At 31.1% G+C, this 19,950-nt stretch overlaps 1 protein-coding gene across 1 annotated transcript; it reads left to right on the top strand.

The window, feature by feature from the left end:
• The first annotated feature begins 6,294 nt into the window (after window positions 1–6,294).
• Window positions 6,295–19,388, top strand: LOC145323372 (uncharacterized). Its single transcript, XM_080165798.1, has 12 exons — window positions 6,295–6,398; window positions 7,678–7,765; window positions 10,363–10,463; window positions 10,788–10,864; window positions 12,536–12,597; window positions 14,243–14,348; window positions 16,059–16,087; window positions 16,156–16,214; window positions 16,647–16,736; window positions 18,160–18,223; window positions 19,006–19,094; window positions 19,286–19,388. The coding sequence occupies exons 2-12, from the start codon at window positions 7,709–7,711 to the stop codon at window positions 19,362–19,364; spliced, it is 813 nt and encodes a 270-aa protein (XP_080021924.1). The 5' UTR covers window positions 6,295–6,398; window positions 7,678–7,708; the 3' UTR covers window positions 19,365–19,388.
• Window positions 19,389–19,950: the final 562 nt, after the last annotated feature.

The raw sequence follows: 19,950 nt of genomic DNA, 5'->3' as shown, positions 1-19,950 counted from the left end.
ATGAAAATATTAAAAGAAAGTTATTCTGGAATCACTAATTTCAACTAACCCTTTGAGTAAATTGATAAATATTTAATTGGCGGATGATTACACTGGTTATAAATTAAGCTAATGTATACTAATTAAAATTTTAGTGGCCAATTTGTTCTGTGATTAAGTATTTCCAACAAAACAGCCATCTAACCCTAATCAAATTTACTTTGTAATTGAAAGTGCTGATAATAAATTAATAATATGTACTTTAGAAAATGTTTTATAAATTGTTATCACCATTGCTTTGGTTGAAATCAGATGTCTTTTTTGAAGGAAATTCAATCCCCCTCCCCTGCATAACAAAATAAAAGAAAGTTTTAAAGTCCTTACGATAATCATAATAAAATGGTCGCTTTGAAAGCCTTAATTTAATTTCATTTTCTCATAACATTCCACTCCATCCAAAATGATGTTATCTTGTTATTACTGATTAGTTTATAAATATGATTGTCCTTTTAGGATTGTATATTTACAAACGAAGGAAAGGGACATTAGCAGGTATAAGGTATAACCAACAAGCGAAAAAAATCTAAAATAAATGGAGAGGTCGTCAATTTAACGATGTGTTCCCCCCCTAACGACAGCTGAAAAACACGTATAGGTTTCGTGATTTTTTTTCCGAATTTATTTCGTTATTGGTATAAGCTGGACATTAGACTGAGAAATATACGGATCCATAAAATTTTATAAACAAATTCTTTCACTCATTGAGGACTTTTTATTAAATCTTGATATGGTTAATCAAACCAATAGTGATCAAGCTTTTCTATCAATAATTTTGATCTACAAAATTTATAATCTTGTACCTTTAGATTGGATATAAAAAACACGCGAATATTATGATTTAGGTTCCTTACGTGGACATCAATTATTGGTCAAATCCTTCATCAAGTAGGAGGGGAGGGGATGGAATAAGGGGGTAGATGGGGAGAATCATTATTTTAGCCAGTTACAACTTTAACTTTATTAAAGTACATGATAATCTGGTGTAAGATCCAAGTAATAATAAATCCATTACCTTTAGATTCCTAATATTTAAGTACTTGTTCACTATTTAAACATTATAAAAGCAAAGTTGAACCAATACTGTACTAATAAATAGTTTTACTAATTTTTACCAAAACTTTGTGGTATTAATATTTATTATACATACGTGAACCTGAATTTTTAAATATTAATTGGAGAGAAATTAAAATAAAGAAAAAATGACATCGGACATAACAAAAGAAATCTTTTACAAATTTTTTATTAAATGAAAATGGTATTTATTAAATTTATTGATAAATAAAGCTAGATATTTTAGAGTGATATGTTGCAAGGGGCTGTTTTTTACACTAGTCCCCACAGTTTTATAATAATGTTTTGTTATGCGTTGGCTTAACAACTTTGGGAACTTTAGTGAATTTTTTGATTGGTTGATTCATTAAGTTAAATTTTCAAACGTTTCTACGGTTCCAGGACAAACGCAGGAGTCCCAAACGTCGGAGTGGACAAACGCAGGAGTGTTAAAATATTAATTTTATTAACCCCTTACAGTCGGGCCCCTTGCCGCACCTTAATCAGTCGGGGGGGGGGGGCGTTCAACGCCCCCCCCCCCCACTATTATCTCAGTTGCTATTAGAGCTAGAGGGCTAAAAAATTTTGTGCAAGTCCCCTGTGTTATGATGAATTTCCGACCTTAAGTGAGTCAAGGTCAATTTTTGCTTCCTTCACCCTTTTATTTAACAACCTTTGTTTTTAGGTCCTTTTTTACTTAAAAATTTCCAACGGCTGTAATTTTTTTATTTTTGAAGCTATAAAAAACATTTTTCGCAGAAAATGTTTATCTTTATGTAAATTTTATATTTGAAATATCAAAATATAAATTTCACCCGCCGCAGCTGTACTTGGCAGCTGCCAGCCGTTGCAGTCGGCGGTCGGCGGATCTTTATGAAATTTTAATACGTTATGTAGACATATAAGAAAAGCTTAAGTTTAAAATTTGAAGTCAATAAGTCAAAAATTGCGGCCACAGGAGCCTTTTAAAGATTTCTGGAGACCTGGAGGATCAGGACCTGCAGGATCATACCTGGAACCTAAAATTGACTTGAACACCTGTATTTAATATAAGGATGTACTACTAGAGGATATTTTAGTATTTTGGTAAGATAAAATGCTTTGTTTTAGTCAAAAAAAAATATTTTTGCTCTTTACCTGGATGACCCTTCCAGGTTTGCTGGCATCCTGTGCCCGCCAGGATGGAGATATTCAAAAAATTTCAACTCTCTGTTATGTCTCATACCCACACTTAAAAAGTCAAGCAGTTTGGGCTCTTTATCTTTCACACACAGAAAATGAGATAGAAAAACCGGATGGGGGGGCGTTCAACGCCCCCCCCTCCCCCCCCGACCGTTAAGGGTTAAGTATTTCTATACAAATTTTAATCTACAGAAGGGATAATTTTGCACATCATAATTGGGGATTTACAGCAACTTATCGGATATTGTCTTATCCCTTAAGATCCCTGTTAATATTAACTTTTTGTGTTCTGCCAACAATTGTTGAATCAATCAATATATTAAAGATAGTGGAACTAAAAAGCAATTAAAATATACCCGATCAAATAAATCACTTTCCATTTAAAAAGTGTCCATTTTCATGATAGGTATATTTGCCAGGGATCTAAAGGGATAAGACAATGGCCGATAACTTGTTGTACATTTCCAATAATGAAACACAAAACTAACCCCCTTCTCTAGTTTATAAATAGTGGTTGAAACGTTTGAAAATTAATTATTAATGAACCAACAAATCAAATTTCAATAAAGGTCCCAAAAGTTAAGACAACAGATAAGGAAACGTTTTTATAAAACTTTGGGGACAAGTGTAATAAACAGCCCGTTGTCACCTTCTTCCCTGTTTATTTGCAATTTTAACAAATAAATTATATTTCATTTTTAGCTTTTGATATTTTAACTGTATCAAAAACAGGATGACAACATTTTAAAAATCCAATCCTTAATGTCATAAGGTTAACAATATAAAAATGTAACAGGAAAAAAACTAGTACTTTATTCACTTTTTAAATAACTTAAGAGTTCATAAAAGTACTTTTATTCTTTCTAAAGACTTAATTTTATTTTTATATCCCTTCCTAGGTCCATTTTTTAACTAAATATGATAAATTATTATTTATAAAAATGATAAATGTAGGGTTTGTCCTAAACACCCTCTTAAGTTGAATCCCCTAGAGACTATGGGCGAAGTCAAAATATAGTACATAAAATGCAAAATATAACATAAAATACAGGAATTATAAATGGCATTAATAAATTATATGAGTATGACCATAAAATATTTTAGCAAATCGAACGCCATTTATTATTTCATGGAAGGTTACTGCTATTTCTGCAATCGGTAAAAGTAAAATCGTAATTTATAGTTTATTTTAATGCCAGCCTTTACACCCTTAGAGGCCCCTAGAGAGCCCACTATCAATTTTAATTTTAAAAAGAAAAAGTAAAAATAGATTAGGGGGAGATCATCATTTTTTTAGGTTGATGGTGTCCTCTCCCCAAATAGTAATAAACCTCTCCAGGACGTATGAGAAGCTACCCTGCAAGGGAGAACCACATCGGTTCAGTGGCTAGTGAGATCCATCAGACTTTATCATAAGGATATATTAATAGTATATCTTTACCTAAATTGTGCGGTATTTTGCGGCTGGTTGCGGTAACGCACCATGATAAAATGACCCTGATATTAAATCATTATTTATTAAGCTAAAAAGTTATCATGTCAATATTTGTACGCACTAATTTCTGCATTTTATTTTTATATTTTTAAATATTAAAATACTTTCTTTTAATTAAAAATGCTTCGTAAAGTTTCGTGATTTTTTTAAAAAGAGAACCGCTTTGCGATGCATAATAAATATAATGATTATCAAAATTTTGGTTAGTTGAACTATTTTTTTTATAAAAGAAGCTTAGGGCTGGTCCGTCCGACCGTCCGTCCGTCTCTCAGTCCATATTTTAGATATTTTATTATTTAAGAACTGGCACAGTTATGGACGTACACGCACCTATCTTAATTATGAAAAAGATTAACCTTAAAACGTTTCATAAATAATAAAAAAACTAGCACGCTTACAACTCTCATTACAAATTAATTTTCCTAGCAGTGTCAAATGCTATACTTAAGTCAACGTGTAATAAAGAAATTTAAATATTTACAATATTATGAACTATTGTTGTTTAAATCTAAAAATTATAGAATATCCACGAAAATCTTTCTTTAAATACCTATGTAAAATAATAGAAGCATTTATAAAACTATTAATAAAATGTAAAACAATAAAAATAATTTATAATATATATTGTTAATAAGAATGATACAACCTATACAAGCGAAGCTAAAAAATCAAAAAAGTGCATCAAAAATGATTATAATAAGCTCAAATCAGCAAAAAAGGAGCAATCTGTCACGCTGCATGGGTGGACGGACAAACAGATCTATAGTATAGATGTATATACAGAATTACTTCCTCCCACCTTTTCAAATGACCTTTTTCGTCTGCTAGCAATTTTTTTCCTGCAACGTGGCTGTGTTAAAATTACCGACCTCATTGGTTGATTTTCAAAGACCCAATAAAGTATCGACAAGGTCATTACGATGGAGTGATGAAGTTATTTGACCCCTTCCCCCTCTAGTGTTTTACTCTTATGGCGGACGGGACGGACAGCCCTGCCATAATTGAAGAAAAGCTTTGCTTTGAAAATTCCCCCGGTTATTAAAAGAATAACTTTCATGCCTGTTGAGTTGTGATAGAGAAATAAAACGAGGTTAAAACCATTTTCTACCTGCCTTACAATTTCACACTGCTCTGAAAACCATTCAAGACATTTTAAAATTTCATTATAAAAAACAGTCAATTAATTATGATCTTAGTGTATAAAGTAGTAAGGATTTATTTTTTGTTTGTTAAGATCTCGTTAAGACTCAAGAGTTTCTAGAATATTAAATTGATTAAGTATTTCTATAAGGTTAGGTTGGTTAAGATATTAATATACAAAAAAGCCCCCCGCAGGGGTCAAGCATTAAGAAAACCTATAAGATGGTTCAAATTATTTTAGGTTAAATGTTCATTACAACGTTTGTCACTCCTGAGTTTGTCCTAGGACCATAATTGGCATATTATAAAATAAAGTATTCGCTTTTATGTTGTTTCAAATTTCATATAGAAATTGAAAATAGGCCATTTAAATATAATTATTATCAATTGAAACACCTAACAATAAAATTTAGTTTTTATTTTCCTAAATATTTTTAACTTACAAAAAAAATCTTAATTTAATTGAAGAAGAAAGTGGTATATTCAACAATCAAACACATTTCATATTTTAGTTGATAAAAACTACTCAAAGAAAAAACACACAATAAAATTCTACACAGCTCTAAACCCTAAAGAAAACTAGCATGATACACGATGTATCAAAACTTGTAAGACTTTTACACAACTTTTGTGGGTCGATGTTATAATATAATATAACTTTATCATGGATGAATTAGGATCTGATTTTTTATTCCCTCAAGGAACGAACTTGTCGAGTTCGTATGATGAAAGTGATTTTAATGAAACAACTTTGATTTTTACCTCTACAGATAAAATTGATCAGTTCTATGATGACAGGTATGGAAAACTTTTCTTTATTTCACTTTGTCTATCCGTAAATCAATTGGATAGTGTAATTTTCTCGGCTGCAACTTAAGATAGACGGCGTTGATTCCCTGTGCAAATGTCTGTTGGTCATGCTTTAAAACACAATGATACATATTTTTTCATGAGGTTTTTTATACATGGTTTATAGTAGTGTCCTTATGTCAGTGCGAAAATTGATTTTGACATTTTTTTCAGTGGAATTTCAGAATTTTAAATGTCTTAAGTGAGCTATCAATAGTGTTCAATTGCTAGTTTATTAATATTATTATTAACTATACATGAACATGTCAGAGGTTTTATTTTGTATAAGGTTTTTCTCTATTTCTCTTTTTAATCAAAATTGTGTTATTTTGTTTTACACCATTTTTAACTAGATCTTAAATTTTTTGGTATTTGTATTATTTCGTTTTTGTTTATAGCTTGTTGAATTTTGGATTTTTAATCAATGAAGTTAATAAAAACAATTCATATTAACCATAGCTTTTAGCTAGTAAAAACATTCTACCAAGTTTAAAAAGAATTTATAAATTTTTTTATTTTATTATTTTTATTTTAGGTCTATAATATTAGAGGAGGAACGGATAAATTTTTTCCTTCCATTTTTCATCGTTCTGGTTGGCCTCAGTCTGCCTCTCTCTTCAGCTGTCATCATTTTTGTCATAAGGTTAGTAATAATATTTATTGACAATGCCTACCTTTTAATCGGTTCAATGCAGGCATTTAAAGGGTTAAAGCAATGGCCAATAAATCATCCCTAACGATTATACACAAGATTACCTCTTCTGTTGATTACAATTAGAATTTGAAACGTTTGTACACTCAAATTGAGGAACCAATCGATCAAAATTAAATAAGTCTTAAAGTTATTAGGCAAACGAATAAGATAACGTTATAATAAAACTCTGGGGACTAGTGTAAAAAACAGCCCAATAACCCCTCCCTCCCTGGGATCACATATGTGATAGTATGTGAGATTGAAATCACAATTTGACAAATTATTTGTTATCATAAATGGAAAATCTCTTAATCTCAGCCAAAACGGTGTCATAACAAAAGATGTCAGATTTGTGAAATACATAAAAAATGTCAATAATAAATCTAATAATGATTCGATATATTTATTAAAATGTATTCAACTGTGAGATTCACTGAACGTTATAAAATTTTTATTATAGACTGGTTCAAATGATTATTTAGTTAGAGAAACACTAGACAATAGGAAATGTAATAAAAGACTAGTTCAAATTATGATTTTTTAGTAGTGAGAAATAATGGACAAAAAATGAAAATAGAATTGTCCATTATAATTTTTGTAGTTGTGAGAAGTAGTGGACAATAATAAATCAAATAATAGACTGGTCCAAATTATAATTATTTAGCTGTGAGAAACACTAGACAATGGAAAATTGATTAATAGACTGGTTCAAATTAAATAATTTTGAGAAATACAGACAAAAAAATTTAAAATAATAAATCTAATAATAGAATGATTCTATATATTTATTAAAATGTATTCAACTGTGAGATTCATTGAACGATATAAAATTTTTATTATAAATCAAATAATAGACTGGTCCAAATTATAATTATTTAGCAGTAAGAAACACTAGACAATGGAAAATTGAATAATAGACTGGTTTAAATTAAACTTATTTAATTTTGAGAAATACAGACAAAAAATGTAAAATAGAGTGGTCCAAATTCTATTTATTTAGTTGTGAGAAGCACTGGACAATAAATAATTTGATAATAGCCTGGTTCAAATTTTGTTTATTTAGTTGTGAGAAGTATTGGACAATAATAGACTGGTCTAAATTTTATTTATTTAGTTGTGAGAACCACTGGACAATAATAAATTTGATGATAGCCTGGTCCAAATTTTGTTTATTTAGTTGTGAGAAGTAGTGGACAATAATAGCCTGGTCTAAATTTTATTTATTTAGTTGTGAGAAGCACTGGACAATAATAAATTTGATGATAGCCTGGTCAAGATTAATCAGTCTAATTTCTATTCTCCTTCCTCTTAGTAGGGTAAGTATCAGGAATGAAGCTCTGCATAGTGCCTATAAAAAATAACGTTATACAATACAAATGACCAATGATAGGTCAATACACAGACTAATTTACCAATGGCAGGCCAGTATACATTTTAATTGACCAATAGTAGGCTAGTATGACATCATTTTTTACAGAGACTATAAAAAAGCTCCATCAGGGATAATAAGTGGCACATTGGGTACTAAATTGATGTACTATTATGACATACAAAATTACCCCTTACATAGATTTTAATTTTTGTGGAAATAGTTTACTTTTATTAACCACCCAATCAAGATTTAATAATAAACAATCCAAGTTAAAAGCCAGAAAATGAAGAACGCGATTATAAAAACCATTGACAGTTGGGGAGTTGAATTCATTTTTATAGAAGCAGAAATATAATCTATGATTACGGTTTTGACCCTCAAAAAAATGTAATCTACCATTCAAATAAGGGGGGGGGGGTTCTTAAGTTCTTAAGCTTAGTATGTAAATTTAATTTATAATAGACGATTTCTTCTTTGTTAATCACTATACACGTTTTCTCTTAATACAAATCCTAGGAGATAAATATATTTTTTTTCTAAGACTGAATACTGATTGATATAGTTGTTTTTGTGGCAAAACTGTCATGTTTTTGCTTTATACACATAACAACAAACATATACATTATACATAAACACAAATGGATTAAACATACAAATAAACTCTTTATCATCTATAATGCAAAGAGAAACGATGTACATCTGAAGCTTAATGTCTTGCTAACCGCTAGACCAATTAAACTCCCTACCCTCAATTTTTTTTCTTCTGAAAACAAAAAAAAATAGAGAGAACCCTCTAGCCTGTAACAAAAACACTAAAATGTGACCTTTATGGGCGGAACACAGGGAGTAAGGGAGGGTACAATGGGTAATTAATTTAATTTAAGAGTTTTTGCTGAAATGCCATGAAATCTAGAATTATCCAGAAAATTTGAAGAAAATTGTAAAAGTTGTCTCATTCAAATTTAGAAAAAAAAGATGCGCTGGTACCCAAAATCAGTCAGAACCTGCTAAATTCCTGCACATTCCCTTTAAGCCAGTACCCAAAGTCTGAGACTCCTAAATATTGAATATTCGATCCATTGTCTCCTCCCTTACTCACAGTGCGTTTGAAGGAGCTTTGACTTTTGTGACAGAACCTAAATTGGGACAGCCATTTTTGAGAAAATTAGATTTGAAAATTTCAAGTTCAATTTTCATCCACTAGGAGTTACTGCATAATCATGACAAGAAAAGCAAAGATTATTTAAACTCAGAACCACTTTATTATGCAATCTACATTTTCCTGGATATTTTGTCTACGGTAGTCCATAAGTGTTCAGCTTTACAGTACATTGTTTCTATTGGTTAAAGAAACATGTATGATAAAAGAAAAAGATTCTTTTTAAAGTAAAATGCTTATATTTCAATCAAAATCTATATTTTTGTATTTTTTACCAATCCACTTCATTATCAAATCAAAAGAAAATCAATGGGAAAACGTTTGTTTTGCACTTTTCTCCACTTTTAAAAAATGATTCTGATAAAATAACATTTTTTTAAGGGATTTATGCATTAATTATAATGAAAAACAGTTTAAGGTAGATTTTAGTGATTTTTCTAAATAAGAAATAATTGAAAAAAAGAAATTCTATCCCTATCACTTTAGAGGACATCTGCTGACCCCTAGTCTTATGGATGAAGCTAAATACATGTTAAAGATAAAAATTACCCTGAAAAGTATACAAAAATGTATTTTGATGTGTTAAAAAAATCCATTTTAAATTCTTGATTTTGAGGATGATGGCCTTTAAGATGCTCTTACTGGTGGTGATTGTAATCATATTAACCCTTTGGTGATGGTAATGTGAAAAAAAATATAATTGAAAAAATCTTTTTAAAATCATTTAAATTATTAAATATTTACATATTTCTTTTAGATAGTAATGGCGGGGGAGGAAAATTGATTTATTGAGAAATAGATAAATAGATATGTACTTATAGAAAACTAGCCAATAGCGAGATAGTTATATCGAGCCAACTCTAGTACTATAGATATAAGACACCTTTCCTAGCGAATAGGCAAATGTCTATGTTAAAGAATTTTCTCTGATATTAAACTAATAGTACCAAAACAAGGATTTTTAAAACTTTATGTTTTTGTATAAATTGAATTGCAAAAATTTCATTGCATTTTCAAGAAATATATATATTTATATGTATGGTATATAATACTTTTTTTTTGCATATTTCATGTGTATATATGCTTTTTATCAGAAAGTAAATTATTTATTTCTGGAAAATTTAAATTAAAGTGCATGCTCATACTTTGCAATAAAGAGTACGAACATTTAATAATTATTTATCGCATCATATTAGAGACAGCTTTCCGCGGATATATAAAATAAAAAATTATAAATTTAAAACTAGTATTAATTTTAAATGTGTTTAAAATTGTCTGTCATCCGATGTTATTTCTTATTTTTCAGTGTGGCTTAGAACTGGTTCCAATCCAGCGGATATTAATCGGTTTCGAAGCCATACTGGAAAATCGTTCTGTTTTAGGTTTTAAATCTGGAGGGTCTGGAATGTTTCTGCTTGAGAATGTTGATTCCTATAATTGTTCTTCATGAGAAAATATTTCTTACTATAACGATTCTCGTCAGGTAGAAATAATTTTTAGTAGCGCAGAAGATTCTCCTGGTCATTGAGCATTAATGCTATGTATCACTTATTTGGTCTATCTGTTATACATCAAATTTCTGTATTAAGATGGAAAGCTGACTTTTTCGACAAATCCACTTCACTAGCTTTATGAATTACTACAATAATACGTCCAAGCAAATTGTTTACCTTGAATATTAAAGACTTCAAATTTTACTTTCTTTCTCTTTATTTCCAACCTTTGATGTTTATTTCATAATTTGAAACAGTTTCATTATTAAATCATCGTAATAAATAAACGTCTTTGTTATTTACATTTTATTTAGATATTTTTACATATTCTTTACAACCTGGGTGTCAAATCTGCCAACAGTTCCGTTAATCAGTCTTTTATTTGCCATAGGTAAGGAAAACCGGTTTATCTCCGATAATCGATTTTTTTCTTGTTTTAGTCGACCTATTGTTTTTCAACATTTCATAAAAAATCCCAATTTCTACTGTATAATTTGCTTAGTGGGACAAAGTGACTCAAAAATCAGCCATATGACGTCATAAAAATGAGAGAGATAAAAGGAGAAGTGGGAAAGAAAACCCTTAAAAAAGAGATGTATAATCCCCTATTTTTATGACGTCACATGGCTGATTTTTTAGTTTCTTTGTCCCACTATCAATTTACTATCCTTTATTAGATAAAACTTTTCAAAATTTTGATAGCTCATAAAAGAGACAAATATAATTAAAAAGTCAATATGTCGATATTTTGTCAGCTATTACCACTTAGAGTCATATTGTAGAAATATTAATATCAATGGTTTTTTATTCAATAATCATGTGATGCCGATAGTATGTCACCCATTACCATCTTTATTAGATACTAGCGGCTTCGCCCCTAGCCTCTAGGGGCTTTGCCCCAAGAGGTTTAATCAAACCAAATTTTTCGTATTTTAGATTTAAAAGAAGAACGTAAAAAATAATTTTGTGGGGGGATTTTTTTTTTTTTGGGGGGGGGGGGAGGGGTAGTCTAACCCACTATTCTAATTTTAGTTTTAAAAAAAAAATTTTGGGGGGGGTATTTTTCATTTTTTGGGGGGGTTGGGTGTGTCCCACCCCCAAAGAAAATAGTTATAAACCTTCCCGGGACATATGAGAAGCTACCCTGTAAAGGAGAACCCGATCGGTTTAGCGGTTAGCGAGATCCTTCGCTACAAACAAACAGACAGACAGACAGACATCGTTCTACTTTGTATTATAGATATTAGACATAAAAACTTTGAAACTGTCCATCAGTGTCCATCTGTAAATCACACTGGACCTCAAAGTTTTATAACAAAGTTATCAGACTCGTTTGCTCAAAATTTTGGGTACTTGTATTGAATTTTGCTTTGTTAGTTCTAAACCTATTAACAGATAAGGTAAATTTGTATATCATCATTGGTGATGTATATCAATGTATCGATCAATTCATTGTCTAATCCTGGGATCTAAAGGGATAATGGCCGATAGATGGATGTACATTTTTTTGTATAATTCTTCATCTAAAAGCGGAAAGGCAATGTAAGTTAATTAATTTTGACCAATAGGATAGGTGGATTGGAAACTACCTGCGCTCTAATTGGTTGAATGATGTACGACACTTAAGCTTCTCCAATCAGAGCCCAGATAGTTTTCCATCCACCAATCACAGATGTAAAAATTAATTAACTTAAATTGCATTTCCGCTTTTAGATAAAGAATTATACAAAAAACGAATTTTATAAAAAATCCTTAAAATTTAATGCAGATTTCAAATCTCCATCTAACATCTAAATTCTTTCCAACTTATATATCTTAATGTACATACCAAATGATGATAAACAAAATTACACCTTCTGTAGATTACAATAGGTGGTTGAAACGTTAAGACACTCAACTGTATGAACCTACCAAATGAAATTCAATAGAAGTCCAAAAGGTGTTAAGCCAATAGAAATAAAACTTTTAAAAAACTTTGGGTACTAGTGTAATAAACAGCCCAATGTCCCCTCCCTCCCTGCTCTTATCCCTGGTTGTTTTACAACATATGTATGTGTTGTAGGAACAATTCTGGTAAGCCTTCCTCTGGTCACAATACCTTTCAACAATTATTCAAATATTCAGGTACAAACAATTCCTTTTTACATACAAAATAATAGGATGTTTGTCTGTCTCTCTGTACCAAAGGATCTAGCAAGCCGATGAGCCGATATGGTTATCCTAAATCCTTGGAAGATTGACTGATTTAGGAAAGAATGTAATTAAATAAGACAAATCACCCCTAGAAATTTTTATTACTTTTTCCTGAGAAAATTAAAGAGGGTTCTCCTTGACAGTAAGGCTTCTTTTAGGTCCCGTGAAATTTTTTTTTAACCTATTTTACATCTGCTTAAAGGCCTATTTTTAAAGGAGCGTAACTCTACCCTCCTAAAAAGAATCATTCCCTAGAAAAAAACTTTTTACACAAAGCCCAAATTGTGTCAAAAATGACCCATGTGACGTCATAAAAATAAGGGATTATCCATCTCTTTTTTAGGGGTTCTCTTTCCCACTCCTTAATTTTTATGACGTCACATGGATCCTTTTTGACATAATTTGGGCTTTGCCATTTTCATAAGCTCCTCCCCTCCCTCCCTAAATTCTTTAAAGAGACTTTAAATGTATTTGACTAAAACTTCCTCCCAAAAATTTATTCGATGTTATTTAATAACTAGTAGGTACATACACCCCTAGTTTCTATGGTGGGAGATGAAAGTAGTCGAATGAATACCACCCCATCACAGGTATAAAGCTTCCCTGAAAAGAACCACCATCTCTAATTCCTATTCTCAGAGATCTTTAGTTTCAGACAAAAATAATATTAATCATTCTTTGAAGTAGGTTTTATTCGCCGCATTTCATCTTTATATGAATAATAATAATAAGATTTTAATAAGTTTTTTGAAAACCAAATAGCTGACGTCTTCTACAGTTCTGCTAAAACAAATTAATAAGGTTCTTGAATTAACCAGAATCAATCAGGGAATTAAAGGGTTAAGACAATGGCCGATAAATTGATGTACATCCCCAATGGTGCTTCATAATATTACCTCTTCTATAGATTACAATTATTGGATGTAACGTTTGGATACTAGACTTAGTAAACCGACCAATCAAAATTCATTAAAAGTCATTTTTGTTTTCCTGTTAAGATTTCACTATATTCACTGAACCATTTGAGTTTGTACTATATGAAATCCAAAACAACCAATAAAACTAAGGATCTGAAGGGATAATGCAATTTACGACAAATTTATGTGCACCCCTAATCATGATAAACAGAATTACCCCTTCTGAAGATTAAAATATATACCTCTCACGAGATTGTTTAGTCCTTTGACACTGTACATAATTATTATTTGATCTGTCCTTAATATTTTATTCATATTCAATTTTTTTGTTTGTATATGAATATTTAATACCTGTATCATAACACTGTTATTATTTTTACTTGTTATGTGTGTCATAAAATAAATATCTAAAATATTGGTGGATAACTTTAGACACTAATTGTTTAATTGTTTGTACAACCCAAACAAGATTTTTTATATCAAGTCTTCAAAGTTTTAAACCCAACGAATGAAAGACAGTTTAAAAAATTAAATAATTTATTTACAGTCCAATGTACACTCGTCAAAATTTTAACGTAGCAACGGACAAAGCTAGACAAGACTAGTTTACAGCCAAAGTACCATAAAACGAGTAACTACCTATATTATTTTATTTTAAGGAATGCTCGATTATAGATGGAACAGCGGACAAGCCGTTTGTTGTGACATATCTTACTCTGTGGTTCATTTCTGTTTTCATTGATTTCATCTGCTTCTGTAGAGTTGGTAAGTTATTGATAACTTGCGGCTATGAGCCGAGAGGCCTCTAGGGGCACTAGAGGTGCAGGAGGAGTGATAGAAGAACACTCCCTAACCCCCCCCCCCCCTCCCCCACTTTCAATATTATTATTAATTACAAACACCCTACATTCAAGAAATTTTACGACAAATTTAGGAAGAATCCATGTGCGCAGATATATAAGTTTTCCGGAATTTTAATGTTAGGGGGAGATTTGAAATCTGCATCAAATTTTAAGGATTTTTTATAAAATTCGTTTTTTGTATAATTCTTTATCTAAAAGCGGAAATGCATTTTAAGTTAATTAATTTTGACCAATAGGATAGGTGGATTTTAAACTACCTGAGCTCTAATTGGTTGAATGATGTACGCCATCCAATCAGAGCGCAGATTTTTTAAATCCACCAATCACAGATGTCAAAATTTATTAACTTAAATTGCATTTCCGCTTTTAGATAAAGAATTATAGAAAAAACGAATTTTATAAAAAATCCTCAAAATTTGATGCAGATTTCAAATCTCCCCCTAACTTTAAAATTCCGGAAAACTTATATATCTTAGTGCGCATATAGTCTAACTCTACATATACATTGTTTTGTCCGTCTGTTATGCTTTAAAAGAAATTAACCTTATTTTTAGACATTTTGTGATTTTCTTTGAGTTTTTGTATACTGTCTCTCTTTCTTTTCTTTGTTACAACTGAACATCCGCCTCATATTTTACTTAATCCGTTAGTACATTCTATTACTTATGTTTTTTGCGCTTCTTTCCTTATGGATGTTGTCAATCTTGTTTTATTTAGTGAACTATATCCGCAAGATGAAGATCCAGGTGACTGTGATTGCACAAACTTATCTTTGTATTATTTAGTTAATTATATCCGAAAGATGAAGATCCAGGTGACTGTGATTGCACAAATTTATCCTTGTTTTATTTAGTGAACTATATTAGAAAGATGAAGATCCAGGTGACTGTGATTGCCCAAACTATAATCATGTTTTATTTAGTTAACTATATCAGAAAGATGAAGATCCAGGTGACTGTGATTGCCCAAACTATAATCATGTTTTATTTAGTTAACTATATCAGAAACATGAAGATCCAGGTAATTGTGATTGCCCAAACTATAATCATGTTTTATTTAGTGAACTATATCAGAAAGATGAAGATCCAGGTGACTGTGATTGCCCAAACTATAATCATGTTTTATTTAGTTAACTATATCAGAAAGATGAAGATCCAGGTGACTGTGATTGCCCAAACTATAATCATGTTTTATTTAGTTAACTATATCAGAAAGATGAAGATCCAGGTGACTGTGATTGCCCAAACTATAATCATGTTATATTTAGTTAACTATATCAGAAAGATGAAGATCCAGGTGACTGTGATTGCCCAAACTATAATCATGTTTTATTTAGTTAACTATATCAGAAAGATGAAGATCCAGGTAACTGTGATTGCCCAAACTATAATCATGTTTTATTTAGTTAACTATATCAGAAAGATGAAGATCCAGGTGACTGTGATTGCCCAAACTATAATCATGTTTTATTTAGTGAACTATATCAGAAAGATGAAGATCCAGGTGACTGTGATTGCCCAAACTATAATCATGTTTTATTTAGTTAACTATATCAGAAAGATGAAGATCAAGGTGACTGTGATTGCCCAAACTATAATCATGTTATATTTAGTGAACTATATCAGAAAGATGAAGATCCAGGTGACTGTGATTGCCCAAACCCATGCTTGTTTTATTTAGTGAACTATATCCGCAAGATGAAGATCCAGGTGACTGTGATTGCCCAAACTCCTTCTGAAACAAAACTTATGGTTAATATAATCAACAGGTAATTTATTATTTTAAACTCGTTGTATTAGACAACCTTAAAATACACATTACATATATTCATTTTTGGTGCTTTTCCTCGAAGTACCTAGAAACATTGATCATCTGAAAAGATTGAAAATAAAAAAAACACGAAAAAATGGGGGCGTTGGTTTCCGTGCATTTAGGGGAACAGAGATATTTTAATACAACCATAGATGTGTTTTATAAAGCCGAATACCCAGTGATCTTAAGGGATAAGACACTGGACAATCCTAATCATTATAGAAAAAAAATCTTTGAAAAGTTTGAACACTGCTAGTTTGTTTAAACCAATCAAGATTTGGTAAAAGCCCCTAAAGTTTTAAAAGCAACGAATGCGAGATCGTGTTTAAAATTTGCAGTTCAATGTTCTCTCTCTCCCTTCTAACACCTATGATATACATTTTTTAAGCACAAGCAGCTTACTGATATGGATGGTCACATTGGCGTCCATGATCCCTGTTCTGATATCTATCTATACTTCTTACTCCAAGCACAACAGGTAAACCTTGGCAACTACAAGGACAATTAGGTTCAATATTAGTGCAGCTTTTGTAGTTAACATAAGATTGAATAAATAAACAACAGTAAACTATCATTTACCTCTCTATTTGCAAATTGATAGTAGATCAAATAAACAAGGATGACAACATCCATAAAAGCGAAGCTCTAAAATGGAAGGACAACGAACATTAACACTTGTAGATTGTCAGAACTGAATTAGCAGAATATTAATGCAGTACGAACAATATTGTAAGTAAATTTGTTGCAAAACTGCATAAATAGATGATACTGTTTAAGGACATACTTACATTTTTGGGACTTGTTTATAGAGCTGCTTCGCTTATAACATTGTACCTTGTTGTAATAAGAATCAGTTTTTAAAAAAATCTGATGAATCGGATTATTTTAACATACAAAAATTTGTTGTCAAAAAAGTAAAAAATCGACATGTTTAAAATGGACGTACGAACATTCTGGTATTGATTGTAGAGTTGCTACGATCCTAGTAATAGTGTCTAACTCTTTATCTTTGTGACGTAACAAAAATCCATCTCTTTTTTAGGGTTTTCCTTTCCCACCTCCCCTCTCATCCTTCGATTTTTGTTACGTCACAAAGATAAAAAGTTAGACACTATTACTAGGTTCGTTGCTACGCTTTCTAAATTGTACTAAACTACTACAGGAATCATCATGCAAAGTTTGGAATCGATAGGAGTTAGGACAATTCTAACCTGTTTAAATTAACGAAAAGAGCTAACTGTGACGGACGGACGGACCGACCCTAATTATAGAAAAGCTTCGCTTTTAAAAATAGTAGATATAAAAACTAGAAAATAATAAAAAAAACTTTCTTATAAAGTACTTTCATTTTACCTTGTTACATAAGGAGGGACAGGTTTACGAATATTACATAATTATGGAGTAGCCGCGCTAATAATAATTAAGTAAATAACGGCATTTTTGGGAAGTAAATAGTTAGTTAATAATTCGAAATGATTAAAATTTCAATTAGTTTTTGTCTGGAAAAGCAATTAATTCCTTGTTCAATTAGAGAAATTACATCTGAGAAACTACTTTATTGATGTAGTTTGAAAGCGAGGCTTGTTTTACATTTAGTATCAGTCCGTCGTATTGTTCTCCAATTGTTATTTGCCATTATCCCACAAAGTACCATTATTAGCACTTATGTTATTTATATTGTTCTAAGAGGTCCACAATAAAGAAAACTTTTAGTTGAGACATCTCGCGGCAAAATCTCAAACTACATATAATACACTTTCTGAATTTAATTTAATTTGTTAACATAAAACATTCAAAAATCAAAATCCAGCGTATTCTAAGGGAGAAAGGGGATTGGTGCTTGCTAGGCATTTTGAGGGAAAGCCTCAGGTTTCATTCCCTCTTGATATTATTATTTTTAGAAGAGATGCCATGCAAGATGGAGGAGAACATTATCTATACACAATTACTGTTGTTCTTACCGTGGTGAGTTTACTATTTGATTTTTAAAAATGTGGATAATCGATAGAAAACGAAGTAGCGGATTTTGTGTACCTTTTATTGGTCATTTTAGATAAATATGGTTAGGCAATTGGCCCCGCAGGGGCAAGAAATAGGAGAAAAGCAACTGTAAAAATATGATTAAACCCTCCACTTGGTTTTCTTTCCATGATCCAATAATGTGCATGTTGAAATAGATGTAATGGTCTTTACATTACTGATTACAAAAACCTAGTTTTGTTGATTCCAAGGTGCCAAAGAGGATAATGTTTAGGTGATACCAGCAATGATAGTTGGCTCATGCAATGGTCTCAGGGATGTATAGGATAATGTTTAGGTGATACCAGCAATGATAGCTGGCTCAAGCAGTGGTTTCAGGGTTGTATAGGATAATGTTTAGATGATACCAGCAATAAGAGTTGGATCAAGCAGTGGTCTCAGGGATGTATAGGATAATGTTTAGGTGATACCAGCAATGATAGTCGGATCAAGCAGTGATCTCAGGGATGTACAGGATATTGTTTAGGTGATAATTTGGTTCAAGCAGTGGTCTCAGGGATGTATAAGATAATGTTTAGGTGATACCAGCAATGAGAGTTGGATCCAGCAGTGGTCTCAGGGATGTATAGGATAGTGTTAAGGTGATATCAGCAATGATAGTTGGCTCAAGCAGTGGTCTCAGGGATGTATAGGATAATGTTTAGGTGATACCAGCAATGATAGTTGGTTCAAGCAGTTGTCTCAGGGATGTATAGGATAATGTTTAGGTGATACCAGCAATGATAGTTGGATCAAGCAGTGGTCTCAGGGATGAATGTGTCAAGATCAAGAAATTCTTTCAATCAATTGTTTACAAGTGAGTAGGCCTTTTTCCAGTTTTTTTAGCCCCGTTTTCTTTAAAATGAAACTGTTGGATTTTTTTTTGAAATTTATGTTTAATCTGAATTATGTTACATTGTCTGTCCACATGCCCGGGATTAGAAAAGGACAAATACAGTAAAATTTAAACCATTTCTTCATGTTGTCAACTTATTGTCCATTTTTCAGAATGTTTGGTGTACAGGTTGAGTCTCCAAGATCTCAGATCTATGCCATTAATTTGGACGGTACATTGGCGGTGCCTTGAAGTATGTCCCATCATTGTATCAAAGGGATAGTTTCACGAAGTGCATTTATAAAAAATAGTGAACTGTAAGTTTTTCCTGTTTTAAATAACGTAGTAGTGCATAATATAAAGTTATTGATTAAAATTAAAAGATTTGACCAGGGATTTTCCTTAAAAAATGAGTTTTTCATTTTTATTTTCAACTTTGTTGCATGTTATATATGGCAAACACTTTTTTTGTCATAAATACAACTTTAGATAGCATTTACTAGTTAATAGAACTTCAAACTTTTTATACAACAAAATACACATAACAACAAAGAATGACCAATAAAATATTTAGTATAGTACTTAGAGTAGTGATCTTTTTATACGTCTGTGTAGAATATATTAGGCATTGGATAGATATGATTGCGATAAAGAATTTTAACATTGACCTGACCGAACTTTTTTTATTTGACAATATCTCAAAAAGTTAGTGATTTGCAACATGAATTACATGAGAATGGTCTTATATGTTGTATGGTTAGTTGGTATTTCCGCGTGAGATTATGTGTATATTGTAAGTAAACCGGACGGTTTTCTTTATTTTTTTAAAAAAGTATCT

This window comes from Acartia tonsa, chromosome 6 (assembly GCF_053477335.1).
Source record: "Acartia tonsa isolate MP-2025a chromosome 6, ASM5347733v1, whole genome shotgun sequence".
NCBI lineage: Eukaryota > Metazoa > Arthropoda > Copepoda > Calanoida > Acartiidae > Acartia > Acartia tonsa.
This window is presented reverse-complemented; position numbering and strand designations above follow the sequence as displayed.

Bases quoted from the DNA above. Each gene is read 5' to 3' on its own strand.
- LOC145323372 (XM_080165798.1), top strand. From the start codon at position 7,709: ATGATAGCCTGGTCAAGATTAATCAGTCTAATTTCTATTCTCCTTCCT. The intron at 12,598-14,242 runs GTACAAACAATT...TTTTATTTTAAG, and splicing joins ACAATTATTCAAATATTCAG to GAATGCTCGATTATAGATGG. The intron at 19,095-19,285 runs GTGAGTAGGCCT...TCCATTTTTCAG, and splicing joins TTTCAATCAATTGTTTACAA to AATGTTTGGTGTACAGGTTG.